General features: G+C 38.1%; 3 protein-coding genes and 1 pseudogene across 8 annotated transcripts; 2 read left to right on the top strand and 2 right to left on the bottom strand.

The window, feature by feature from the left end:
• Window positions 1–679: 679 nt before the first annotated feature.
• LOC116195137 (paladin) lies at window positions 680–10,232 on the top strand. 6 transcript variants are annotated; one of them, XR_004154586.1, is made up of 19 exons: window positions 680–1,407; window positions 1,791–1,922; window positions 2,094–2,165; window positions 2,555–2,625; window positions 2,740–2,884; window positions 2,960–3,058; window positions 4,044–4,170; window positions 4,271–4,404; window positions 4,482–4,541; window positions 4,651–4,886; window positions 5,121–5,550; window positions 5,874–6,197; window positions 6,672–7,277; window positions 7,385–7,558; window positions 7,848–8,075; window positions 8,726–9,009; window positions 9,085–9,382; window positions 9,590–9,724; window positions 9,863–10,232. XR_004154586.1 is itself a non-coding variant. In XM_031524111.1 (19 exons), exons 1-19 carry the CDS (start codon window positions 1,258–1,260, stop codon window positions 9,996–9,998), a joined length of 3,828 nt encoding a protein of 1,275 aa, XP_031379971.1. In that variant the 5' UTR covers window positions 685–1,257; the 3' UTR covers window positions 9,999–10,232. The 6 variants fall into 6 exon arrangements, 5 of the variants coding, with proteins under 5 accessions (XP_031379971.1, XP_031379972.1, XP_031379973.1 ...); XM_031524111.1 differs by having other exon boundaries at window positions 685–1,407; window positions 9,098–9,382; XM_031524112.1 differs by having other exon boundaries at window positions 686–1,407; window positions 2,743–2,884; window positions 9,098–9,382.
• Window positions 10,233–10,815: 583 nt separating this feature from the next.
• Window positions 10,816–14,827, top strand: LOC116195138 (glucose-1-phosphate adenylyltransferase large subunit 1-like). The gene is made up of 16 exons (XM_031524117.1): window positions 10,816–11,079; window positions 11,436–11,773; window positions 11,905–12,027; window positions 12,140–12,313; window positions 12,439–12,531; window positions 12,617–12,700; window positions 12,788–12,843; window positions 12,944–13,037; window positions 13,119–13,231; window positions 13,324–13,396; window positions 13,487–13,567; window positions 13,657–13,743; window positions 13,849–13,953; window positions 14,138–14,244; window positions 14,327–14,387; window positions 14,458–14,827. The coding sequence occupies exons 2-16, from the start codon at window positions 11,543–11,545 to the stop codon at window positions 14,557–14,559; spliced, it is 1,584 nt and encodes a 527-aa protein (XP_031379977.1). The 5' UTR covers window positions 10,816–11,079; window positions 11,436–11,542; the 3' UTR covers window positions 14,560–14,827.
• A 21-nt stretch (window positions 14,828–14,848) lies between these two features.
• Window positions 14,849–16,585, bottom strand: LOC116194041 (annotated as a pseudogene).
• Window positions 16,586–17,402: 817 nt separating this feature from the next.
• On the bottom strand, window positions 17,403–23,476 carry LOC116194304 (mannan endo-1,4-beta-mannosidase 4-like). The gene is made up of 5 exons (XM_031523086.1): window positions 22,949–23,476; window positions 22,198–22,392; window positions 19,766–19,888; window positions 18,056–18,264; window positions 17,403–17,940 (listed from the first exon to the last, which is right to left on the bottom strand). The coding sequence occupies exons 1-5, from the start codon at window positions 23,303–23,305 to the stop codon at window positions 17,589–17,591; spliced, it is 1,236 nt and encodes a 411-aa protein (XP_031378946.1). The 5' UTR covers window positions 23,306–23,476; the 3' UTR covers window positions 17,403–17,588.
• Window positions 23,477–26,990: the final 3,514 nt, after the last annotated feature.

Raw genomic sequence — 26,990 nt, 5'->3', positions numbered from 1 at the left:
CCATAAGAGATTTCCATGCAGTCAAAACTGCGAGCTTAAATTCGAGATCGGGGGGCCATACCCACTGTATATGTGCAATTATGTTCGATCTTAATTATTAATAAAAAATGGGGTACCGTCCAACTTTTCACTGACACAACACAATGGGCACGTTTGTCATGCGCTTATATATATATATATATATATATATGTATACTTGATACTGATAATAATGGTAATCTGTGTGTTAAGTGGGCCTTGTTTGTACTACCACAATAATTTCTGCAAAGCAACATTGGTTTAAGTATTTCGATACTCATTTTTCTTAAATAAAATTATGAATTTGAGTTTTGTGAATAGAAAAATTTCAACTTGACCCTACTTCACCCTTAAAAGACTGACACGGGTTGATTAAATTAATCGGATTCCAAATATCAGAGTTAGACAAAAAAAAATAATTGCGGGGCATTTTTTTTCTTCCCTCTTGGAACATATTATTATTGTCAAGGCGAGAAAGAGAGATGAGGAAAATAACGAGAGGCCCAAAAAATGCCGGTCCCCCAAAGAAAAAAAGAAAAAGGAAAATAATTAAAGAAAAGGAGGGACAGGTGGCAGCTTGTGAAGGGAAGAGGGGTATCTAAGGGAGCCGCTGCAGAGAATATCCCAATAGTCGTCCCGCCCCGGAAACGCGTTTCCATTTTTTCTGTCCGTTTTCCGTTTCCAAGGGAACGTCGCCGCGAATCAAAAGAATCAATCCCGCACGCATTTCACGTTCATCCCTTCCCTCCCTCCCTCCTGAAAAACCCCACCTTTTTCCATGCCCAGCAGAAACAGAGAGAGAGAGAGAGAGAGAGAGAGAGAGAGAAGACGACACAGAGCTGTGAGAGCAGTAAAAGGGGAGGAGAAAGGACGGGCGAGACGACGAGAGATTGAGAAGGGATAAACCCCCCACCAGCAAGAAAGTTTGTATGCGTGTCGTGGACACGCGGGCAGACGCAGACAGACAACTATTAGTCGTCATTGCGTCCTCTTCTTCCGTTATATATTCTTATCCCCCGTCCTCATCTGCTCCTCTTCCTCCGTCCCTGTTCTTCCCTTATCGGCCCATTCTGGGTGATTTCTTGCCTTCATTTTGCATTCGAGTGGATTGAGGAGCTGAGGAAGTGATTGTTTCTCTTTCTGGGATTTCTTCATTCCGGTGGTTGGAGGGATTGGTAGCAGTGCTGGTTTGAGGAAGGAAAAAAATAAAAAATAAAAATAAAGAAAGGTAAATGAGATATGTCGATGCCCAAAGAGCCGGAGCAGGTGATGAAGCTGAGAGGAGGGTCGGTGCTGGGGAAGAAGACCATTCTCAAGAGTGACCATTTCCCCGGCTGCCAGAACAAGCGCCTCTCCCCTCAGATCGATGGCGCCCCCAATTACCGTCAGGTTTGTTCCCTTTTCTCTTTCCTTAAGATTTCCCGTCATTGGTCTATCATCCTTTACGAGGAGGAAAATGGGGTTGATGTCCAAGCAACTATACTCCGGAGATGCGATTGTTGCTCGGATAAAGATGGTAACTTTCAGTCGCACTTCCTCTGATCAGAAGTCTGCTGTTAGAGTCTGCAATTGCTCAAAAGGGACTTTTTTTTTTAACAAATGGAGAAGTTCTTTTCTTGCTGACTGTCTCCGCCATCTATTAACTCGGCTACTAGTTCTTCATATGTTTTAAGCGAGGGAGCAATCTTTCTGCTCCAATCCGTGGTGCATTGTGTTCGTGGCTCCTTTTTGCCTCATTTTGTTGCCCATTAATTTTTCGGTGACTTTTGTAGGCGGACTCATTGCGCGTCCATGGAGTCGCGATTCCGACCCTTGATGGGATTCGGAATGTTCTTAAGCATATCGGCGCCCAGGAGGATGGGATGCGGGCGAAGGTTCTCTGGATTAGTCTTCGGGAGGAGCCGGTATGAAAAATTGAGTCTCTTAGCTTAGCAGGTCGCTTTACATCTTTGTGCAGTTATACTGAGTTTGTTCATAGAGCAGCGCTATCGAGGGAATAATGTGGAAATTCAATCTTACCCTGCTTTGAAAAGTGTTAGAAGATTCACCTATTTTCTCATTTGAAATCTGGGCAGGTTGTGTACATCAATGGACGTCCCTTTGTTTTGCGTGATGTGGAAAAGCCCTTCTCCAACCTTGAATACACGGTACTTGACTTTGTAGAGAATCTGCTTTTCGAATTAGACCTCTCCTCTGTTGATTCATTGCATCGTTCATCTAATTGTACAGCTATATGATGTATTGCCTTTTGCTCTGCTATGCTCTTTCTGTTATTGTTGTGGATGATGGGTATGTTCAATGTCATGTTACAGTATCAGATTCATATAAATGGTTATAGAAAGTGTACTCGGAGATTATGTAAAACTTATACGAAGTCTTTCAACCTGAAATTGATCGGATTTTCTAGATTATTTTTCTAATAAGTAATTTTCCTTTTCAACATTATGCATTATAAATTAGACGAGCATCTCCTAATATTGGGAAACTAAGCCTTCAGTAGCCTGCTCTTGATTACAAGACTTTTCTGTGTCTACAGGGAATTAATCGGGATAGGGTTGAGCAGATGGAGGAAAGATTAAAAGAAGATATCATGGTGGAAGCTGCAAGGTAATATATCACTGTATCTGTTTTTTCCCACGTTTCCTCCATTTTAGCAAATATCAATTGCTACAGTTGTACCAACTTCCTTAATAGCAAAATGTATTATGGATTTTGATTTAGCAGATATGGGAATAAGATCCTTGTAACTGATGAACTGCCAGATGGCCAAATGGTGGATCAATGGGAACCTGTGTCCGGCGATTCTGTGAAGACACCTCTGGAGGTATCAATTTCCGAACTGGCAGCGGAGACCGTGCCAAAAAAGGTCTCTTTATATCAGACATAATAATTGTGCTTTTTCTCCTAAATCATTTCCACAATGTTTTTCCTTTGTTTTCAGGTGTACCAAGAATTGCAACTCGAAGGTTACCTTGTTGATTATGAACGTGTGCCTGTAACTGATGAAAAATCACCAAAGGAGCAAGATTTTGATATTTTGGTGGGTTCCTGCATTGAAGTTCTGCTCGACCCCACAATGGCTTATGTGTTATGTTTTATTTGGATAGATAATGTGAATCATTCTTTGTCAAGTATTTTATGCAAGCAGGTTCTATCGTCTTCTTTTTTCTTCAACAACTCTGTTTTTTTCTCTCTGGGGATTGAGCAAGAGAAGGAAATATTTTTAGGATGAGTAATGAGGAGTCATGCCTCCTCCCCTGGACATCACGCAGAAGAAGTCTTGACTCGCATGTCTAGGTTGATTTATAACTTTAGAAGTAAACCTTTGTTCGGATAATATTTGCAGAGCCCTATACATCAAACCAATTTAACAGGCAAATGAGTATTGGTCTTCATAGTTATGGCCTCACTTCTGAAGTTTTCAGGTTTTACCTTCTTTTCGACGCTTGTTGTTATGGGAAAGTCAATGCTGAGGAATGGGAATGAACTATAAAGGAAGGAGGGCGAGAAATCTCCTGAAAGGATTTCCTTCATTTGTCTCATAGGTGTTTCCTATGGGTCTAAATATCATGAAACGAGATATTTCTTATTTCCGGATAGTTCCTGCATTATGTATCAGTGTGAGTTTAGAAGGACAAGAATCAAAATACCCTCGAGCTCCTAAAGCAATGAGATACCACTATTTTTCAAGCTTGTATGAAGGAAGCTCTTGTCCAGGTTTCCTGATAAATCGGGGTGCATTTTCTAAGAATCCTTTCGAAACTTTCCATGATATGCACAACCAAAGACTTGTTGGTTAGGAAGTGCTATCAAGTCAAGTTAGGCATCATTATTAACGCAAGTTGTCTTGCAACCTTCAATATTTCAAGCTCAATTTAATGAAATTCAGATTTTTTGTCATATCGTCTTTAAAATCGCTTGGATTTTCATTTCGATGAATGTCACTGTGATTGTCTAATCTTCATGAGCTTTACATTTTATAATTGCTGACAGGTATCTACCCACCTTTATTTGTTGATTTTCAGGTGGACAAAATTTCCCAGGCAGATATTTCTACCGACATAGTGTTTAACTGTCAGATGGGACGTGGAAGGACAACAACTGGAATGGTGATCGCTACTCTTATTTACCTTAACCGTATTGGGGCTTCAGGTAGTCTTGTTATTGCTCTTTTGGGATGTATTATATCGAACTATTGCGGTCATGTGGTTCATATGTAAAATTTAAGCCATATCTTCTTGTTTATGCTCAGGTATTCCGAGAATCAATTCTATTGGGAGGATTTCCGACTCTGCCTCTAGTGTCCCAGACAATTTGCCGAATTCAGAAGAGGCAATTCGCCGGGGGGAGTATGCTGTCATAAGAAGCTTGATCAGGGTCTTGGAGGTACTTATTCTCTATTTTTATTTCTGTTATCCAAGACTAAACAAGTGCTTTACTCGTGGCATATCTTGCTTTTGCAGGGCGGTGTTGAGGGCAAAAGACAAGTTGATAAAGTAATTGACAAGTGCGCCTCCATGCAGGTATTGCCAATGATTTATCCATATAAGCCCCTTGACCTATTCAATTTCATATAAGATTTCAGTTTCTTTTATAGCTTATCTTGATAGTATTTCTGTAATTGGGTTGCAGAATTTGCGTGAGGCGATCGGCAATTACCGCAACAGTATTTTACGTCAAGCTGATGAGATGAAGAGAGAGGCATTACTCTCATTCTTTGTGGAGTATTTGGAGAGATACTACTTCCTTATATGTTTTGCGGTTTATATCCATTCGGAGAGGGAAGCGCTCCACTCTAGTTCTCTTGGCCATAGCAGTTTTGCTGATTGGATGAAAGCAAGGCCTGAACTCTATAGCATAATTCGTAGGTAATAAAATTAAATGAATAGTTTCGTAGCATTTTTTATGTACATCCTTCCGTTATGTTCTCTTTACTTTCCTTCATACTAAACATTGCCTGATAAACTGCATTTATTTTGGGATTTGAGCGGCATCTATTCCATTTTTGGATTAATTATTTATTCAATGCTTTAACTTGAGAACTATTTTCATTCCCTGAAGCGAAAGATATTATGAACAATTCGTTTCTTTGTTTTTTGCAGGCTGCTTAGGCGGGATCCAATGGGTGCACTAGGATACTCAACTCGCAAGCCATCTTTGACGAAGATAGTAGAATCTGCAGATGGCCGCCCTTATGAAATGGGAGTAGTTGCCGCCCGAAGAACTGGAGAGGTTCTTGGAAGTCAAACAGTACTTAAAAGTGATCACTGCCCAGGTTGTCAAAACCCTAGCTTACCTGAGAGGGTGGAGGGTGCCCCAAATTTCCGAGAAGTTCCTGGCTTTCCTGTTTATGGAGTTGCAAACCCGACCATTAATGGGATAAGATCAGTCATCCGGAGGATCGGTAGTGGAAAACATGGACGCCCAGTATTCTGGCATAACATGAGAGAAGAGCCGGTTATCTACATCAATGGAAAGCCATTTGTTCTTCGTGAAGTTGAAAGGCCATACAAAAACATGCTTGAATATTCGGTATAATCTATTTTTTCCCCGAAAGAATCATTCAGAACATCTTGCTTCAAATTCAAATTATAGTGCAAGCATTTTCCTTGATTCTGTGAAATTGATGGATATATGAGTCACTAGGTTGGTAATGGCAATTAAATAGGCATTGATGATACTTCAAAGGAAAACATCAATATTTTCCTGTAGTTCCTCGGTTCTTCAAATAGGAAAAGGGGAAGAAAATTGAAAAAAAAAAGAAAAAAGAAAAAGAGAATTAACAATAGACAGTCTTCTTTTCTCTTTGATTTCCTATGTGGTTTGCTGAAAGGAAGTGGTGATAATGAATCCAGGGTATTGATCGGGAGAGAGTAGAGAAGATGGAAGCTCGTTTAAAAGAAGATATTCTTCGAGAAGCTGAACGCTATGGTGGTGCTATCATGGTCATTCATGAAACAGAGGATGGACAAATATTTGATGCTTGGGAACATGTAAATTCTGAATCTGTTCAGACCCCTCTGGAAGTGTTTAAGAGCTTGGAGTCCGAAGGCTTCCCAATTAAGTATGCAAGGGTGCCTATAACTGACGGAAAAGCTCCTAAGAGTTCCGACTTCGACACATTAGCTGTCAATATTTCTTCTGCTTCCAAGGACACTGCTTTTGTTTTCAATTGCCAGGTTAGGATCTTTGCATTCCTTTTCTGCTTCTTAACCAGTATCTAGTAGTGCATCTTTTACGAATGGCTTTCTTGGGAAGTCCCTTAGGTTGAAATTATTTTGGGAAAAGTTGTTAACTTTTACATTTTCACTTTTTCATCTCTACCGTACCTCTATTTCTCTGGGAGCATGGTTGCATGCTAAATTTTAGGACAATTTTCTAGAGAGGACTTTAATGCTCTAGATGATTTGGGGAATCACATCAGCATGAAACATTTCTTCCAGTTAACTAAAGAAAAGGGAAGTGGAAATGAACATGGAAAATTATGAAATTGATTATTCTTGACATCCTATATACATTAAATTAGTCTGGCGAAATGTAAACTTTGTAGGGAAGTATTTTAGCTCTAATTTAGTAAGCATGTCTTTTTGAGAACTGGGAAAAAAAATTTCTTGCTAGTAAATAAGCTCTTGAATGTCCATTCTGTTTTTCAGATGGGGAGGGGAAGAACCACTACGGGGACTGTAATTGCTTGCCTTCTAAAGCTCCGAATTGAATATGGGAGACCCATTAGAGTTCTAGTTGATGACATGGTCCAGGAAGAAGAGGTGGACGAGGGCTCCTCGAGTGGAGAAGAAAATGGAAGCAATAATACTCCTGCATCTACAAAATTGGTCAAGGAAAACTCAAACAAGGAGCAAACTCGTGCTTTTGGAATGAATGACATCCTATTGCTGTGGAAAATTACTAACATATTTGATAATGGGGTCCAATGTAGGGAGGCCTTAGATGCTATAATTGACCGATGCTCTGCTCTTCAGAACATTCGACAAGCTGTATTGCAGTACAGGAAGGTGTTCAATCAACAGCATGTAGAGCCCAGAGTGAGGCGGGTGGCACTGAATCGCGGGGCTGAGTATTTGGAGAGGTACTTCCGTCTGATTGCATTTGCTGCTTATCTTGGGAGTGAAGCATTTGATGGGTTTTGTGGGCAAGGAGAGTCGAGGATGACTTTTAAGAGCTGGTTACATCAAAGGCCTGAGCTTCAGGCAATGAAGTGGAGTATTAGGTTACGGCCTGGGCGGTTCTTCACTGTTCCGGTATGCAAATTATTTCCTTTATTGGAGCAGGATTCAGGTTCATTTTTAATCTTTCTTTTATTTTTATTTTTTCTCTACTGATTATTGCTTTGTTTGGTGGAATCCAGGAGGAGTTAAGAATGCCACAAGAGACGCAGCACGGGGATGCTGTGATGGAAGCAATTATCAAGGCTCGAAATGGCTCTGTATTGGGCAAAGGCTCGATCCTGAAGATGTATTTCTACCCGGGTCAGAGAACTTCCAGCACCATACAGATTCATGGGGCTCCTCATGTTTACAAGGTAGGTCGTTGCTACAAATTCATCAAAAGTGTTTATGGAAGATTTGCTTTTACCATATAAGAAGTTTCTAGAAGATTAGGGCCGTTTGGATTCAGAGTTAAAGTTACTTTGATTTTGATTTTAATTTTGATTGTGGAAAAGGACAAATGAAATGTAGTTATAAATTTGACTTGGGAAACGTGTGTTTTTGTTGTGTAGTGTGTTGAGTTAAAGTTAAAGTTAAAAGTTAAAATCAAATTCTTTGAAAACAAACAGGGCTAATTAATAAAACTTATCTGTTCCTTCTCAGGTTGATGGCTTCCCAGTGTTCAGTATGGCAACTCCAACTATCGCTGGTGCTAAGGAGATGTTGGCATATCTCAGTGCCCATCCTGATGCGGGAGAAAAGTCCCACAAAGTCGTAATAACTGATCTTAGAGAAGAAGCAGTTGTTTACATCAATGGAACTCCATTTGTCCTCAGGGAACTCAACAAACCCGTGGATACACTCAAGCATATAGGAATTACTGGCCCTGTGGTACGTATACTCGTAATCAGGCAACTCTGTACCATGACTTTTTGAATCTGACTAGGCATCAAATTATCTTAGCCAAGTCCATATTATTCCGTAATTGATTTTTCAATCCGAAGTGACTTTGATTCTAAATGGAACCTAAACATAGCAGGAGGAAGTGATTGATTGGGGTAACTTAATGGCTCAAGTAACTCGGCGTTCTCCAGATGATTATTCTTCTCCATCTTATGTTTTATTCGTATCTAGATATTGTAGAATATCTTTGACGATTTTATAGTACCATATATCGCACCATAGGCCTGGAGTTATTTGCATACAGAAGCATCCATCTTTTTCGAAAACAGTCCTTTTTCTTCCTGCAATATTTGATGAACTGAGGGCATGGAATTCATGGTTTAACCGGAGTTTCAGTGGACATTTCTTGATTATAAGAGTAATCACCAAAAGTATAAAACCAATAAATTTAAGGAAACCATGCTGGTTCTGGGCAAGAACTGCTCGGTTCCTAAGTAGAACCAGCCAATGGGTTCATTTGTTGATTTGACTTTTCCAGGAACAAACTGGACAGAGGTCCATGTCCCTTTTCAACTGGCTAGTCTGATTGTAAACTGTGTCATGTATATTCTCGAGCTTTAATTCTTGTTAATTTACAGGTGGAGCATTTGGAAGCTCGTCTAAAAGAAGACATCTTAGCCGAAGTCCGCAAAGGCAGTGGTAGAATGCTTTTACATCGGGAGGAATATAGTCCTGCATCTCACCAGTCAAGCGTGATAGGCTACTGGGAGAACATTTATGCCAAGGATGTGATGACTCCTGCTGAAGTTTATGCGTCTTTGAAGGATAAAGGATACAATATCACATATCAGAGGATACCGTTAACGAGAGAGAGAGAGGCTTTAGCTTCTGATGTTGATGCTGTTCAGAACTGCAAAGACAAGTTAGTATCAATCAAAACCAAGTTGGCATAAAAATGCTGTTTCTTTGAACATTTCTTTTAGTAAAGCTTACACAGTTATTTTGTTCAGTTCTGCTGGGTGCTATCTTTTTGTGTCTCACACCGGGTTTGGGGGAGCTGCCTATGCAATGTCAATTACTTGTCTTAAACTCAAGGCGGGGGCTAATTCTGAACCTATGCTCGAGCAGTCGCTGATGAGTACGAACCTGAATCCCACACCTGAACAGAACCTACCTCCAAGGACTTCTGTCGAAGAGGCGCTAAAGATGGGCGATTACAGCGACATACTCAACCTTACAAGGGTCCTTATCTACGGTCCCAAGAGCAAAGCAGATGTTGATGTTATAATTGATAGGTGGGAAACCTTAATTCCTTATGATCGTTACTTTCTTTCATGCACTAGCCGATACATCGTTCGGAAAGCAGGAAAAGTAATGTATGTTATCAAAATTGTTTGCTTGTCTATATCTGCAAGTGCTTGAATCTGCAGTTTGAAGGGGGATCTTTATTACAAGCATATTTCTGGATCTGTGACCCTAAGTTCTGGTTCTTTGTTTTCCAGGTGTACTGGAGCTGGGCATTTACGGGATGATATCCTCTACTATAGGAAAGAACTCGAGAAGATATATGATTATGATCATGAGGAGGAAGAAGAACAGCGATCGTATCTCGTTGACATGGGCATCAAGGCTTTGAGGTCAGTCTACATTCCTACTGGTTGACACCTTATAACTGAAGCTGATCTTGATTGTCGACAGTTGGTATTTCATTTCTCACCTTTAAAGCAGAAAAATCTAAAAAGAGAAAAATTTGGTATGTGATTGTGAATTTGCAGGCGATACTTCTTCCTCATCACATTTAGATCATACCTCTACTGCACGTCGGGAGCTGACGAGACATCATTTGCATCATGGATGGAGGCGAGACCTGAACTCGGGCACCTCTTTCACAACCTCAGAATAGATCGATAGATAGATGAAGTGATAGCTCGGAATCTATTGTACAGTTTGAAAAACCTCCCTACATATCCCATTAGCACTAGCAGAGAGTATTTGTAGTTGTAGGCAGTTTAGTTCCAAACATTGTTTCCTAGGTTGCCGTTTTCTATTTATATAAATGTATTTTCCTTTTTCCTGTTCAATTTCATGAAGATGTACATAAATGATAAGCTCTTTAGTATAAAATGTATAATCCGCTTATGATCTCGTAATGTCATTAGTTCCTCAAGTGGGTCCAATAAATTATACCTAGAGAGGCTAAAATTGCCCGAAATCCTATCGAAATTAATCATTTTTCAAGAAATTCTTGTCGCTGATTTGTAGAAAAGAGTAATTTTTGGGGTCCATGAATCATGTGGGTTAGTGTATCCGAGCAGAACTAAAGAAAGGCATATATGCCCGCCATCCCGTGCCAAAGTTCGATCAGTATAAACGTACGTATATAAAAACGAATAGTTTTTAAGTTGTACGTACGTGTAAAGGTCCGATGTACAGCAGGACAAGGGCTTATTTGAACGATGATGATGTTCCTCATCCCAATCCCATGCACATGTGATTGTCGTTGAAACAGAAGCCCGAAGAAGAAGGAAACGCCGCAAGAATTGGACATACATACGTCCAATTTCCAATCCAATCCAACCCCATGCATGAAGAAATAGAATTATGTTAATTAAATTAAGTTAAAAATAAAAAAAAAATAAAAGAGAATGGAATGTTTCTTGTGAAGCTGTTCGAGAGAATCTCGTATTCTTCCCAACTGAGTTCAGCTTCCTTTAGCTTCTCCCTCAATGAGAAAGAGAGAGAGAGAGAGAGAGAGAGAGAGAGAGAGACAGACAGACAGACAGACAGACTTTCCATTTGATGATTAACAACCCTATGTATAATAATAAAGCAAAACAAATGGACATATAAATAAATAAATAAATAAAGTGAGGATGGTGATTCTGCTCCATTCCTTGCCCCAAACAGAGGGTAGCTCCACTGGCTATTTTAATCTTGTTCAGTGAAGCCTCCATTAGTGCACTGCTGCTCATCAGTTCTCTTCCCGGATCAGGTATCACAGCCAACCCCATTTTCTTTCGCGACGTCCATTTCATATTGTCTCATTGCTTAGTTAGCAAGAAGGTCGTATTAATCGAGTCGAATGCTCAATAGTCTTCATCCCTGTCTCGAGATTCCAATCGTCATATAATGGTGTTCGTGCTCTTGCAGTGCTTTCTTGATTGGATGATATATTTCGATCATGTTGAATGCATTTCAGTTCTTACATGTCATCCTTATCTCTTTGAGAAGTTGGCATTATGATGGAGCGATGAATTTTATGCTTTTGGAAATTCAGATCGAAGATATTACATAATTCGAACTCCAAATGCAGCCGTTTCACATCCATATATATGTTTGTTTTTGTAGTCCATCTGAACAGCATGGCATCAGCTGCTGCTGCTTCTCCTCCTCCTCAAGATAATCTTGATCATACCCGAGTGAGATAAGAGGTTCTTCTTGAACGACCGAAAAAAATGGAAATACCAGGATTCTGCAATTCTCTGCATTCAAATTCACCACCAGTCCAAGACCGCATTCTCACTTCATCATTCTACGGAAGGTCTGTGAATATCGGGCATCTAAAGAGCAGACCCTCTAGTGTTCCTCAGTTCGGAAGAAAATCCAATCGTGCAACGGAATGTTGCATCGTGTCAAAGGGACCGCCCCTGAATTCTTTTCTTGCAGATGTGCCCGAAGATTTTCTGGTAATTACGTTCATTCTGACCGTTCAGTTCTTAAACATATTATTCAAGGTTCACAGCCAAGAATCAAGTTCCTCTGCTTACTCTCTTAAGTGGTACTAATGTTCTAACATGGAGCTGAGGCCTTTATGCAGACATTGGAGGATCCCGTATTTCGGAAACCCAAAGCCGACCCCAAGACTGTTGTTTCAATCATATTAGGAGGCGGAGCAGGAACTCGGCTTTTCCCCCTGACTAAAACACGAGCAAAGCCCGCTGTGAGCTAAGACACATATTTGTCATTCGCATTTCTATCCTAGCTCCTTTTACCAGAAGGAGATACGATTCCTCATTTCTATTGTTCTGTTTTCACTCTTTGGTTAATGTTAGGTGCCGATCGGTGGAAGTTACAGATTAGTCGATATTCCAGTGAGCAACTGCATCAACAGCGGGATCAACAAGATTTACATACTCACTCAATTCAATTCTCAGTCCCTCAACCGCCACCTAGCTCGAACATATAATTTGGGAGGTGAGATGACATTTCACAGTGGATTCGTAGAGGTATGAGCTATGCCTTCTGAGCTTAAACTTCAATCTTTCAAAATTTTCATATTTCAATAAATTATTTATATAGACAAATGTTTACAAGGATGTTCCACCGAATTTATTTCCTCTGCCATGATTAGGTATTAGCAGCAACTCAAACTCTAGGTGCGTCGGGGAAAAAGTGGTTCGAGGGCACAGCAGATGCTGTAAGACAGTTCGTGTGGTTATTAGAGGTCTGCAAATATGCTTCTGATTCTTAGTCTGATTGAATCGATTGTTAAAGGGAATTGGTTCATATAAGTTTCAGAACTGATACAGGATCCCAAGCATAGAAACATCGAAAATGTTCTCATATTGTCAGGCGATCATCTCTATCGAATGGACTACATGGACTTTGTGCAGGTTGGAGCCACAAAATTTTGTTCATTATTCGCAACTTGTTTAATATTTTTTGCCGTAGTTTTGTCCAAAAAATGACGTTTTCTGCAGAATCACATTAATTCAGGTGCTGATATATCTGTTTCTTGCGTACCGATGGACAACAGGTAATGAACCATTCCTTTCCATCTAGTATTTGTACTAGATTTGCCATATTAGAAGCTAATATATTCTTCTTCTTTTTTTTCTTTTCCCAATCCCCTGAAGTCGTGCTTCTGAGTACGGGCTAATGAAAATCGATACAGCGGGAAGGATTAGACAATTTCTCGAAAAACCCAAGGGTGACAGTCTGCAATCTATGGTTGTCCATCTTCAGTGTTATAGTAAATTCTCTCAATGAGTTTATAAATTCCATCTCATTGGAAATGCTCTGTTATAACAGCAAGTAGACACCACAATCCTCGGGTTATCATCTGAAGATGCCAAAAGGTTCCCTTACATTGCATCCATGGGCATATACTTGTTCAAGATGGACGTCCTACTGAAGCTTCTGAGGTGAAAAATACGTACTCCCTCGAACTTTGATCTCATGAGCAAATGAACTAACAAGATATTCATGTTTGGGATTCACTTCTCCGGATCTGCAGATGGGGTTATCCAACAGCAAATGATTTTGGATCAGAAGTCATCCCTATGGCTACAAAAGACTACCGTGTCCAGGCAAATTCTTGAAATTTACTTAATACATTGTTCTATTTTAGTTTGCTCTTACATTGTTGTAAGAGTGGTTGGTTACTGATTTTTCTGCAGGCGTACTTGTATAATGGATATTGGGAAGATATCGGGACCATACAGTCTTTCTTTGACGCGAACTTGGCACTCACAGATCAGGTATTCTACTTTGGGATAATTCTCTCCCCGCAGATCTCTCGTCCAAATAAGTCAATAATCTGTGAACATGTTTTTTCTTGTGCGCAAAGCCTCCCAACTTTCATTTCTACGACCCGGAGAAACCAATCTTCACATCTCCTCGTTTTTTGCCACCATCAAACATTGAGAAGTGTCAGGTAAACTGCAAGCTCAAAATAATAATATATGATTAAGTTCTCTTTCCGTGATTGATGATAGCTGAGTTGATGCGACGATCTTGTCATTTTGTCCACGTCTTGTAGGTCATTGATTCTATAATCTCGCATGGGTGCTTTTTAAGAGAATGCAGCGTTCAGCATTCTGTGGTGGGGATTCGGTCGAGATTAGAATCCGGGGTACAGCTGAAGGTCATTAAATCATATCCTTTTTTCCATTCAATTACTAACCAGACCAGTTTCTTTTTTCTTTCTTGCCATCTGTGACAAGCACTGGAATATCAAGTATCTGCCAGAAAATTTTGACAGAAGCAGATACTCAGTTGCATAACCAATCTTTGGTTTTCCAATGGACTAAAGTAAATGAATTCCGCAGGATACAATGATGATGGGTGCTGACTTCTATGAAACAGAATCTGAAAGAGCAGCCTATCTAGCAGAAGGAAAAGTCCCGATCGGTGTTGGGAGAGGCACTAAAATCGCGTAAGAACATGCGAAAATGTATACTCGCCTTTACAAACTTATAGCTTGATGGTATACTCATGTCATTTACACTTTGCTGCAGCAACTGTATAATCGACAAAAACGCAAGAATCGGGAAAAACGTTATAATTGTAAACAAGGATGTAAGTATATCAATTGCATACACAATTAGATGTTAACAACTTGAGTAGTTAATTTTGGGATATAATGCAGAAAGTAATGGAGGGGGACCGACCATCTGAGGGGCTCTACATACGATCGGGCATAACTATCGTGTTGAAGAACTCCCTAATTCAAGACGGAACGATCATTTGAGATAAATCCTCTTTGACAAGTGATGCGAGACTCAGAGGAATAATACACAACAGGTTGTGGAACGAAGACATGCCGACACTAGCAAGTTTTGCAAATTCAACATCACAAATTCTACTCAAGGTTGCCCGCATGTTCAACCTTCCTCGTCATGATTCGACTTATAGAATTCATAAGAGAGAGCAGTAGAAATTCAACTTTAGATTGAGACACAAGAAACATTTTCTGCTTCCACTGTAGATATTATTCCCTTGAACGTATCTTTCTTTTCAATCGAAATTTTCATATTATTTCATGGGAGGGATGACAGCCTCCAAGATTGCTGAGAAATGACATTAGCAGTAGAAGGATTCTCCTCCAAGATGACTTCATACCCATCTGCCATGTTGGACATTCCTCGGGCCAGAAGTTGCCAGAAAAGCCCACCAACACATGGTCCCCCACTACTCGCACTGCCATAGATCGCACCGTAAATCTTCCCAAATTAACTGTCCCTCTTGTTTAAACTGAACCCGGGACTCTGTGAAGTCATTCCAAATTCATCAATGGTCAGAGGTTTCTTGAGGATCGTGGCGGATTCCTGGATGTGGTGCTGGATCCATGTGTCCACGAACACGTTCAGCTCCTGCTCGCTCGTGTTCTCGGGAAACCTGCCACGAATTGGTTCGGCTATTCAGGGTATAAGTGGACTGTGGCAAAATCGATCTGGGGGACTTGGTTGTTCAAAATGAAGTCGCTTCCCACGAGAAATCCGTTTGGGTTTACCTGCTGTTTATTGGGGAATGTCGTGCCATAGAATCCTTTGAGCCCAACTTCTAAGAGATGGTTGCCGTCAATTGACTTGACATATGCAGCCATTTCAGCCGCCCAGTCCTGAAATATCATATAGGAAATGAAACCATAGCCTCCAATAAATAGTGGAAACTAGCAAAATATAAGAATGGCGGACCCGGACCGTTCTGGATGCCTTGGGACCCTTGGATCAGGAGAAAGGAGTGCAGTCTCCATCTAACAGTCCTGGGGCATCCGGAACGGTCAAGGCCTAGGGGCTTCCAGGGAAGCAACCTGGTTAATTCTAATGCAACGAGAAGATACTAGCTAGAGTCGAGAGATCAACCTGAACCCATTTGCCCGAGATGTCGTCCTGGCAGCGGGGCTCATTCATAAGTTCCCATGCAAATATGGTCGGCCCGTCCTTGTATGCCACTTCCATAATGGAGTTCACTCTTGTGAGAACAGTCTGTAAGTATAAGGCAACACAGAGCGGCTGTAAATAACAGTCTGAAACCCGGCATATAAATCAAAAGATTGATCGATACTTTATGTAGGGTCTATAAGGGGTAGAGGATACACCTCGACATGATTCTTGTAAAATCCCTTGACCATGGAATTGGTGTAGAATTCATCATCGCTGTTCAAGTTCTCACCACGCTCCCGTGCCCACTCAACGTGCTGCGGTCTCCCGCCCCCTTCCTTCCAGTTGTTCACTAGGCTTATCGTCAGGTACAGTCCGAATCTTTTAGCTTCTGATATCACAAAGTCTAGCCCCTAAAAAAATCAAATAACGTACATTCTGGTTCAATCGTTGGTTATAATTACGAAACTCGTGATTTCTAATCTAATTCGGTGTGAAGTGGTTATCCAGCGGCAGCTTACACAGCCAGAAACTCACCTTGAATAAGTTATCATCGTAGTTACCAGGAGATATCTGCAGGGCTCAGTAACCTCCATCCCTGAAAGCGAAAGTTCGACCTATGCTCATTCCACCTTGGACAGCATGCTGGAACGTGGTTGAGACGTTGTCCCTCATTGATGGGTCCGATGCCATGTACATTAGCCAATAAGCATCGAACCCATTCAGGTACAATGACTTCCCATTGACAACAAAGTGAGTTCCATTGATGCGCACAAACTCTCCTCCGTTATTGTTGCCGTTATAGGTGACATAGGTACCACCCGATATCGCCCTCCAAAGGAGCCCTGCGATCACTGGGAAACTAGCAGACGACTCAAAAATAATAAGATGCATTTTTTTGAGCTGTAATATGGACAATGTACTAAGTAAGATTCACAGAGGAAAAGAGCTAGCTAGGTTATGCTTGTGTAAAAATTAATTAGTATGGCCTATGTAATTCTCAGTACGAATTACGAAGGACATCACAAGAGAAATCATGGTGGGTTTACTATACGTAGGATAACGCGTTTTGCTTGAAATACACAAGAAATCTAGTGCTATCTTATCCTCTTTGTCGATATAATTAATTCAATTGTTAAACTGCCATATATAAAATAGGAAAATTTAGTTATACAACGAGTGCTTTTAATCAATATATTACTGATGCTTGATGCATGAAAGAGACTGAATACATGGACGCAGTTTGCCAGTTCCATTTAGATGTCGTTTCAATACAATAGATCCGCAAATAGTATCTCTAAAAATAACCTTATCATTGGAATTTTCGAAAACAGCGCGCAGCACTTTCAATATATATAAGTATAGTTTTTTCATGAAGAGACGCATTTTATTGTAGTTTTTGTTGCTTGTTCCATATTTATTCCATTTGCATGCTATTACGAGATTCATTTCAGATTAAACTTCTGCTTTTAGCTTCTCGTGTCATGCTAAGTTGACCTCCGTACACAAGTGAAGGGCAGGTTCGATCTTCATGGCAGGCCCAGGATAGCCTCAGACGAGAACTCCTCAGCTAACCTCTACGGATTCTTGCCGCATGCAAGAAATGAGCGCAAGATCTCCAGGTCGTTGACTAGTAATACAGATGTACCAAGGTAGATAAAGCGTTCAGACATCATTAATCCATGCTAGGATAAGATCGCTGCAACATGCGTTCATAAAACCCAGGCGATAGATTAGATAACATATATATATAGTACAGTACCTTTTTAGGTATTACACATACGTTGCCAGCTCTACATTTTGCAAATCTCTGCAGGTTGCAACAATAATAATATTATCATAATAGCCAAAAGAAGAAGAGCTAGTGAGACTAAGCCATGTCGCATTAATGTTTTGGCTAGATGGATGACATCTTGCTGGACTGGACGGCAATGAGGCTGGCAGTAGAAGGGCTGTCCTCCAGGACGACCTCGTACCCGTCTCCCATGTTGGACATGCCTCGGGCCAGCAGCTGCCAGAAGAGCCCACCAACACATGCGCCCCCATCCCTGGAACTGACGTAGACTGCATTGTAGATCTTCCCGAAGTAGCTGTCCCTCTTTTCCAAGCTGTACCCCTGGCTCTTCGACGACTTGCCAAATTCGGCGATGATCATCGGCTTCTGCAGGATCGACTTGGAGTCCTGAATGTGGGCCTGGACCCACTTGTCCACGAACGCCGCCTGCTCCTGCTCTCTGGAACCCGATAACCTGTCCAGACAAAGTACATAATATACCAATATCAGCCCAAAGAGAACGTAATGAAGTTGGGTCCATAATGTATATGATTAAACAAAGATAGATGATGACGGGAAATTCGTCATACCACTGCTCTGGGTACATGTGAATGGTTGCGAAATCAACCTGAGGGACCTGGTTGTTAGAGATGAAATCGGATCCCATGAGCCATCCATTAGGATTGATCTGCTGGGCCTTTCCTGGTACTGTTTGGCCGTAGAATCCTTCGAGCCCGACTTCAAGCATATGGTTGCTATCGATGGACTTGACATATGTGGCCATTTCGCTCACCCAGTCCTGAAAAAGAAGCACGATGAAAGTTGCCCGCATGATCTAAAATTGTTGTCGTCATGTTCATGAAATTGTTGAAAACTCGATGATATACTTTGATTCCTTTGGAAGAGGAAGGTAGTTAGGCATCGCCATTATTTTGGTTGGATAAGAGATTTGGGCATTGTAATTGGAAGTCGAAGTTGACATAAAGTGGAGCTTTTCTATATATAGGTATCGTCCAGTGACCACATAAAGCAAGATTCCCTTACCAAAAGGTTGTATCAGCATGAATGTAATAGGATTGCATTTTTGTGTGTGTGTGAACTATAGTATTCGGAAGCTCAATTGGATTTCGACAAATCCAGTCGAACCGGGTCGACCCATTAAGGGGTAAAAAGCTCTCACTGTGTGAATTTTCTGCATTCACAAAGATTCAAACCCAAGACCTTACTTAAGCGAAACAAATGCCGAACTGATTCAATCAACTCACGTTGGTTAATTGGATTGCATTTTCAAATGGCTCTATGCAATCAAAATTCAGTTCAATTTGGAATCTTTGCCCTTAGGAATATAGCATCACCCTCCTAACATTGTTGGCAAAAACTCGCGTGAGACGGTTAGGCGTCACTCTCTGGATTCGGCATTGATATGATAAAATGTACCTTTTTATAGTGATTGATCATATAATTCATCTGATCTATCTAAGAAATATAAATATTTTTTGACAGTAGATAAATATTACTAGTATTTCTATGTATCTTGGCATGAACCATCATGGATCTTCAATGAGCACCAGGAACGCAGGAAGGCGATGCCTAGTTTGGTTAGAAAGATTAGGTAAAAAGTACCGATCGGAAACGAAAATACATACCTAAACAAAGAAAAAGGGTCAATAATATTGGGTACCACATCTTTTGCATTAATTGCATGGATTTTAGTCCTTTCTTTCTTAAGGTAATAGAGCTTAATATATTACGTTACAGTCTATTGGCCTTGACTGTCTTATGTCATGGTACCAAACCTTTGAATTGGCGGATGGAAATAAAAGCATATTTTCATGTTTCTTTGACCTTAATTATTTTTAACAAATGGGGATAATGTTCTTTGACCCCTTACTCGCAACTGCTAAAACCCCTCTCTCATTAATTGTACTTCCAGCAGAAACATATATAGATATATAGTGGTAAATTAATCCAAAAAAAAGGTAAAATTTATTTTCTACTGTAAAATGTTAAAAAAAGAATCTTTAGTTTTTTTATGCATATATATGGGGAAATTAAAATGATATAAGTTTGGAAAGATGGATCATGGGAATTTAGGGTTTTAGGATTAGTTGGTGCATGACTGTCGTTTACGTGCCTTGAGGTACTATGACAGACGACATGCACACGTAGCAGAACACATCAAAGGTGTGAGACAATAGACAGCAAAAATTGTAATGCACGTCGAACATTGGGTTCTGACCCGCTACATTAATGCCGTGTGACCATTGAGAATAGAGTAATCGGTACATTTATGAACTCACCTGCAACCATTTGCCGGACGGGTCAGACTGGCAGCGGGGCTCGTTCATGAGCTCCCACGAGAAGATGTTTGACTCGTCCTTGTATGCGACTCTGGTGAACGAGTTGATTCTCGTGAGCACAGCCTGCAGATACCAAAACAAGACAAGCATAAGCAGCAAACGCCGGAGACTTCCAGAGACAGCATGCACATTCACGACCATTTCTATAGTGGCTGTATTGGACATTTCAAGGCATGCATGCATAATGTACAAAGGACAGAGTTTGACACGTCCCGTCAATTGCACAGATAGCATAAGTCCCATTCATTGACACGATCACCGAGTCAAAATTGGAACGTACCATATTGTAAGATCTATCCATGCATGAACGTACATTATGTCGGGTCCGGATGTAAGTTTTGATGAATATGTTAAAGATTGTTGGAAAATAATAATTTTTGAAAAGCGGCTGCCTAAATTAAGTACTAGCTTGTTGGTGACAATTTAATTAGTTGCTCAGCACATCACCAATTAATTAGCATCTATCTATGAGACCAGCACTGATTTTCAGAACCTATAATAAAGAGTTATTGTCTGTAAACTGTAAAGAAATACCATATTGAGCAATCAAATAAAAGAAAATTGTTTTTTTCCCATCCTTTTGGGTATAACAAAGAGTTATTGCCTGTAAACTGTAAACAAATACTATATTGAGCAATCAAATAAAAGAAAATCGTTCCCCCCCCCCCCCCCCCCCCCCCCCCCCCCCCTTTGGGCATAATAAAGAGTTATTGCCTATATACTGTAAAGAAGTACCATATTGAGCAATCAAATAAAAGAAAATTACTTTTTCCCCTCCTTTTGGGTATACTTTTCTTTTTGGGCCAACTTTTGGGTAAATTAATTAAAAAGGAAGGATAAGATGTTTCTTTAAAATAATAATTGTACGAAAAAGTATCTAAATTGACGAACAAAGAAATTTCCAACAATTAATTAATATTTTGTTTGTTTTAATTTTCAATTTATGATTATTTCCTTTCCTCCTTTTGAGGATTAACTTTAAACTGCAAGCATTACCGCCTGTAACAAATTGGCATTTTAATCTATTGACGCCTGCGTCATTGTAATTTTCGAGGCTTTAATTATAATTACATGCGTGTAACTATCTATCTATACTTAGTGTTTATCTGTGCGTTGCATGGAATTGTTATATAAGTTATTAATCAAAATTAGTAAAACTCATTATATTTATAATATTAATATATAATTTATATGCTTGATTTCATATACTATGCTCATGTACATCCCTTGTGGCAAAAAAAAAATTATATGCTTGATTATATGTCTTATAATTCCATTTTTCCTTTTTTAGCATCATTTTCTTTATATATTAGTAACGAAAAGACATACATGATTTAATACAAATATTTTTTAGATAAAAATACATCATATTTATAAATTGTAAAGCTTTTAACATAATCAAATGCAACACTTTAATTATGTAATATAAGTGCATCGTTGTGTATTTTTAAAACTTAAGCGAATGTTTTGCACAAAATTTTAATAGGATTGGTATCCTCTTGAATTTTTTTTTTCTAGTTTTTTGGACACAATTTGATTTCTATCACAGCTTTTATAACCTCCTAATATATCATTAACTTGACTTCGTTTATAACTATAGAGAAAAAATTTAGTCTTTGTTATTACAAAGTTTTTTCTTTTTGCTTTTGAATAATTATCTTAGTAATATTTTTTATAATTATAATTATAAAGAAGAAACTCTTCTAGTGTGGTTCACTTGATATGGATATAACACATATATTTATATATTGTAAACGTATTTTACCTAGACCACGCACTTTATAAATACAATTGATATATATACATGCATATAATGAATCATATAAACTAATAAATTAATTAGCATATTAAACATTTTCAAGGTCAAGTACTTGTGTATTTCTATTTTAAGTTAGTTAGCAACAACATTATGCTATTCTAATAAATTAATTTGTCAAAATTATACTTTTGAGGCACAAATTGTAATTTTTATGATTTATCGATTTAGTTATTTAAATATAACCCATTTTAAATATTGTATGCATTTTCAGTCAAATGCTTTTTATATTCCGAATTTTAGTCAAATAAGTGATTATATTAACTTTTTAATTAATCAACTTATAAAAAATATATTGTTAGGTTAGGGCCATAAATTCCTTTTTTTTCATGATTTATGGAGTGTAGATACTTAAAATACTATATGCAAATTATACACATCTTAAGTTTTATGTTTTAAATTTTATTTAATTTAATAATAAAATAAGGGTTAATATTAATGCACATTTAATGTGTCAGTTCTACTTTACTATATATATTGATTGATTAATTGATTAATTGATGTATAATTTAAAAATGTAAATATAATTACTAATGTAATAATTGATAAATTAAACCTTGACGTGGTTCTTGTAAAATCCCTTGACCACGGGATTGGTGAAGAAGTCATCATCGCTGCTCAAGGACTGGCCATGGTCCCGTGCCCACTGGACGTATTGCTTTCTTCCCCCAAAGTCGTCCCAGTTGTTCACCAAGCTCAGTATTAAGTACACTCCATGTTTCTTCGCCTCTGATATCACGAAGTCCAGTCCCTACATCATATAAGTGATTATACACAAACATTTTATTAATTAATTTGCATTACTTAATCCCATCGAAGTTAGGGATAATTCTTTAATTTAATTAAAGCACGGCGTTGAAACTCATTTAACGACCCATGCGCAATGCACGGTCTGCATTATAGATCACGAATCAGTCTATTTGCCGTCATTGTTAAGTGTATCGTGCCTTCTCCAACTGCCTTGCGCTGGATCAAGTATTAGGAAATGACTTTGAAAATCCGATGAGATGTCTCGCGAAGAAAATGAAAGCACGTCGTTTCTAAAGTATGCTTTTGGGAACAGTTTTCAGATTGGGACAAGTCTTTTCCTGCTGCTTTCATTTTCCATTTCCGAAATGCATTGTTGAAATATTTCGAAACCGTTTCACCAAGAAAATATGTATAACTATTTGAAATCGTACCTGCTGAGACACTGTGAAACACGTCGAGGTGTGATCATCGCAAAAACTGAGTTTTTCTAGGTTCGTTCTGTTTATCTTGAAAATAAAAGACAGATCAGATTATTATTGTAATCTCTTTTGGTTTACCCTGAAGACTTCCTCATTGTAGGACCCGGGGGAGGTCTGAAGAGCCTTGGACCCTCCGTCGGCAAAAGCCCAGGTTCTAGCGACGTTCATCCCACTCTTCGCAGCCTGCTCAATGGCGCTCGAGACCTTGTCCCTCGTCGACGGATCAGAGGCCATGTACATCATCCAGTACGCGTTGAACCCGTTCAAGAACAGGGACTTCCTGTTAACGGCAAAATGGATCCCGCTGGCCCTGACGAATGGTCCTCCGTCGGCGACGTACAAGGCGGTGTGGTTAGCTGGCCCGACACGGCCATTAGCCCCCAGGAAGAGCACCAGAAGGGATAGCAAGCCAAGCTTGACAACAATACTCGTCATTTTCAGCTCGTTATGACCAATCTAAAAGATGATCACTGCTCCGTATCGAAGATGAAGAGCCGATCAGAGAGGACCGAGGAAGTCGAGAGCAAGATGGATCAAAGTGAAAGTGTTTGGGAGAGTAAGGCTTTGTAAATATTTTTATGGGGTTAGGATGCATATCTGTTGTGTGAGCTGTCCGGACGTTTATGTAGGCTCAGTTTGGTTCAGAATTCAGATGGACAAGAAAACGTTGTCGTATTGTTCTCTATTCTAACCACTGAGAGAACTCCCTTTTACCTACGTACACCGGCTTCTAAATCACGACATGTTGAACAGTCTTTCACCAATGGTTTTTTGTTATGGAATGGACTTGACCTCTATACATCGATTGGGATCACTAATTAATTCGCCTGAGGCGTATTATGTAAAAATCCAACTCTCCTGTGACACTTGTGAAATGACCCGATGTGATCTATATCAATTCGAGTGAAATCAATTGCTGACTTAACGATTCGGGCTGCGTGGCGCTCGAAACTACAAGCGTACATTGAATCAAGGGGTAATCCTAATCAAAGAATTATTGCCGTGGGGGAGACGATGAGGAAATTAACATTGGCATGTAAATGTAAAATTGTCCAGAAAAAGCGATGAGATGGATGAAATATCCCTGGGTAAGCTCAACTCATGATGGAGAGCCATAGCGGCCGGGAAGCAGTCCATGCATCCACGACTCAGCGTCAAATGTATGCATGTAGCTTGCTTGTGGTTTTCTTCCTTTTGGCCTTTTCTTCTTCACTTGAAATTGACAAATTAAAAATAAATGATCTACCTATCTATCATACATATATATATATATATATATATATATGAAAGCAAGATACGAGGTGGGTCTTGCCAGATGACCTCAAAACGCTCCATTTCTAAATAAAATTTTCTCAGTTTATTGAGATTTTAAAATTATAAATTATCTTTAATTATAAAATTAACAACAAAATCTTTTGAAATAATATTTCATTTAAAAAAATAAAAATTACCATAAAATCTTTTGAATGTGCCATAACTCCAATTGAAGGCAATATGAATTTTCTAAATGAACTTTCTAGGTTTTTTAAATATTTTTAATTTTCGAAATTATTTTTAATAAAAAATATTTCTTAAAAGATATCTCATCATAAAATCTAATTTCTTTAATTTTTATAATTTATATATTATTTAATAATCTTGAGTTCTTTTAATATGAAAGTTTTCATCCCATATGACCTTAAAAAGCTTCGTTTCTCAATGAATTTTTTTTTTTTAGTTTTTCAAAATTTTAAGTTATACTCAATTATAAAATTAGCAACAAAATCTTCTAAAATAATTTTTCATTTAGTAAAGTCGAAAATATCATAAAATCTTTTGAACAGTACAGTGATCTCCGTTGAATGCAATATGAATTTTTTAAATGGAACTTTCTAGTTTATTTTTAAAATTTTTTAATTTCAGAATAATTTTTAGTAAGAATAATTTTTTAAAAGATATCTCATCATAAAAAGCGATTTCTTGAATTTGTAATCTATATATTATTTAATAATCTTAAATTTTTTTTTAAAAAAAATTTCATCTCATAAATATTAACATCAAAATAAGTATATATTATTATATATTCATACATAATATAGATATATTAATAAATGGTTATGTGAACAACTTTTATTATATATAATAAGAAAAAGTATATGTGAATTATATTATTCCATAGATATCTATTTTTTAAAAATAGATTAAATAATATTTTATAGATATTATGGGATTTTCTAGATTTTTTTAATTTTTTAATTTAGGAATTATTTTTAATAAAAAATATTTTTAAAGATATCTCATCATAGAATCCAATTTATTGATTTCTTTAATTTTTTAATCTATATAACATAATTATTTGAAATAATTGAGAAGATTTTATTATATGTACAAATATTATTTAATAATCTCAATTTTTTAAAATAAAAATTAATATTTCATAAATAAATATTCACATCAAAATAAGTATATACATTAGTATATATTCATACATAATATAAAATATGTAATATACGGTTATGTGGATAACTTTTAGTATATATAGTAGGAAAATATATATATATGAATTATATATTTTTGCATATATCTATTTTTAAAAATAGATTAAATAATATTTATAAATATACATAAATTATATTTTCTTTTCAAAAATCAAATCAGGTTTGTTCACTAAAAAAAAAAGCAAATCATATTGTATTTTATCTAGGGTTAATTGCAAAACACAACTTTTTCACATTATATCAATTCTAACACAAACTTTTTTTTGACCTAAAAATGCACGAACTATCAATTTGATATTAATTTTAGCACGCCTCAACTTTTTCGTTAATTTAAACAAGAAATTATGGCCACACCCTCCGATCGAGGTAGCCAATGCAGCTAGCAACCTTATAGGGGCGGCGGTGGGCCCCGATGAGGCCCTTATTGCCCAAATTTGAAAACAGTAAAAGTAAAATCGAGAAAAGAGTGAAGAGGTAGGTGGTAGAAGTCTTATTGACGGCCACCATCCCCTAATTAGGGTCACCGAAGACTTTTGCCGTTATGCCTAACCCCGATTGGGGGGGCGGTGGTTGTCATTGAGGCTCACCGATTGAAAAAAAATGGAAGCAGTGCTAATATTAATATCAAATTAATAATTTTTGTATTTTTAGGTCAAGAAAAAAAATTCATACTAGAATTGATAAAATATGAAAAATTTGTGTTTTTTAGGCAATTAAACCTCTAATATTTTGTATGATAGTTATAAATATTAATTATTGCACACATAAATATGATACTATTTAGCTCTCAAGAATACGCCTATATAACTAGACGCAAACTCTCAAAACTATATTTCTCTCTAGATGAAAATGAGTTGATTAAATTTATGTTTTGATTTTTCTCTCATTTTTATCGAAATTTTTCATTCTTTTATTTTTCTCTAATGTTTTGCTTTTTTCATATTATTTTTCAATATTGATGATGTGAGTTTCATCTCTCGAAAAATATTGTTATCCCATACTACAAGTTCTCATAAAGTAAGTTCTTCTACTACTAAACGTGAATGTTGTTTGTTTATTTTATTATTTTTGTTTCACTTTTGATTCTCCAAGCAACTTTTCTTTTTAATTTATAATTATAATTTTTTTAAAAATTGGTGGAACTATTCCGTGTAATGCATAGGCTTCACGACTAGTAATAATAATAAAGGAGAAAAAACAAAAAAGCTGAAACGGCGTAACGATGGCATGGGGAGGGTGCAGTCTCCGAACAGAAATGGCTGTCTATCTAATGCCTACAAAATTGTACAATTTGTAGACATGCTGATGTTCTAGAGATCGAATGCGATTTATATAAACGAAAACTTCACGATTAAACTTTTGTAATTTTGTAAGACGTGGGGTGGGGGCGTTGCCCGACTTATCTTCCATGAAAGATGAGAGGTTTCAAATCTTAAGTTTCAATCCATTCAAATGAAAACTAATTAATTTTCGGGATCTTTCAGCAAAACCTATTGCAAGTCAGAGAACAAAGATAAACTAGTCTCTAGTCGATCCAAACCAAGCCAAGCGAAGGTTCTGCTTGCTCAAGCTCGACTCATGATTGGTTGAGCTTGGAACTCGAGACTCGAGCTCGGGTCAGTGCTCGGCTTGTTAGCGCCTGC

This window comes from Punica granatum, chromosome 2 (genome assembly GCF_007655135.1).
Source record: "Punica granatum isolate Tunisia-2019 chromosome 2, ASM765513v2, whole genome shotgun sequence".
In the NCBI taxonomy this organism is placed as follows: domain Eukaryota; kingdom Viridiplantae; phylum Streptophyta; class Magnoliopsida; order Myrtales; family Lythraceae; genus Punica; species Punica granatum.
Note: the sequence above shows the minus strand (reverse complement) of the source record. Positions and strands in the feature narration are given on the sequence as shown.

Bases quoted from the DNA above. Each gene is read 5' to 3' on its own strand.
- LOC116195137 (XM_031524111.1), top strand. From the start codon at position 1,258: ATGTCGATGCCCAAAGAGCCGGAGCAGGTGATGAAGCTGAGAGGAGGG. The intron at 4,171-4,270 runs GTAGTCTTGTTA...GTTTATGCTCAG, and splicing joins TAACCGTATTGGGGCTTCAG to GTATTCCGAGAATCAATTCT. The intron at 4,542-4,650 runs GTATTGCCAATG...ATTGGGTTGCAG, and splicing joins ACAAGTGCGCCTCCATGCAG to AATTTGCGTGAGGCGATCGG.
- LOC116195138 (XM_031524117.1), top strand. From the start codon at position 11,543: ATGGAAATACCAGGATTCTGCAATTCTCTGCATTCAAATTCACCACCA. The intron at 11,774-11,904 runs GTAATTACGTTC...GCCTTTATGCAG, and splicing joins ATGTGCCCGAAGATTTTCTG to ACATTGGAGGATCCCGTATT. The intron at 13,568-13,656 runs GTATTCTACTTT...TTGTGCGCAAAG, and splicing joins ACTTGGCACTCACAGATCAG to CCTCCCAACTTTCATTTCTA.
- LOC116194304 (XM_031523086.1), bottom strand. From the start codon at position 23,305: ATGACGAGTATTGTTGTCAAGCTTGGCTTGCTATCCCTTCTGGTGCTC. The intron at 19,889-22,197 runs GTTTAATTTATC...TGGTATCTGCAG, and splicing joins TTTACAAGAACCACGTCAAG to GCTGTGCTCACGAGAATCAA. The intron at 18,265-19,765 runs GTGAGTTCATAA...CTTCTTTTTCAG, and splicing joins CGTCCGGCAAATGGTTGCAG to GACTGGGTGAGCGAAATGGC.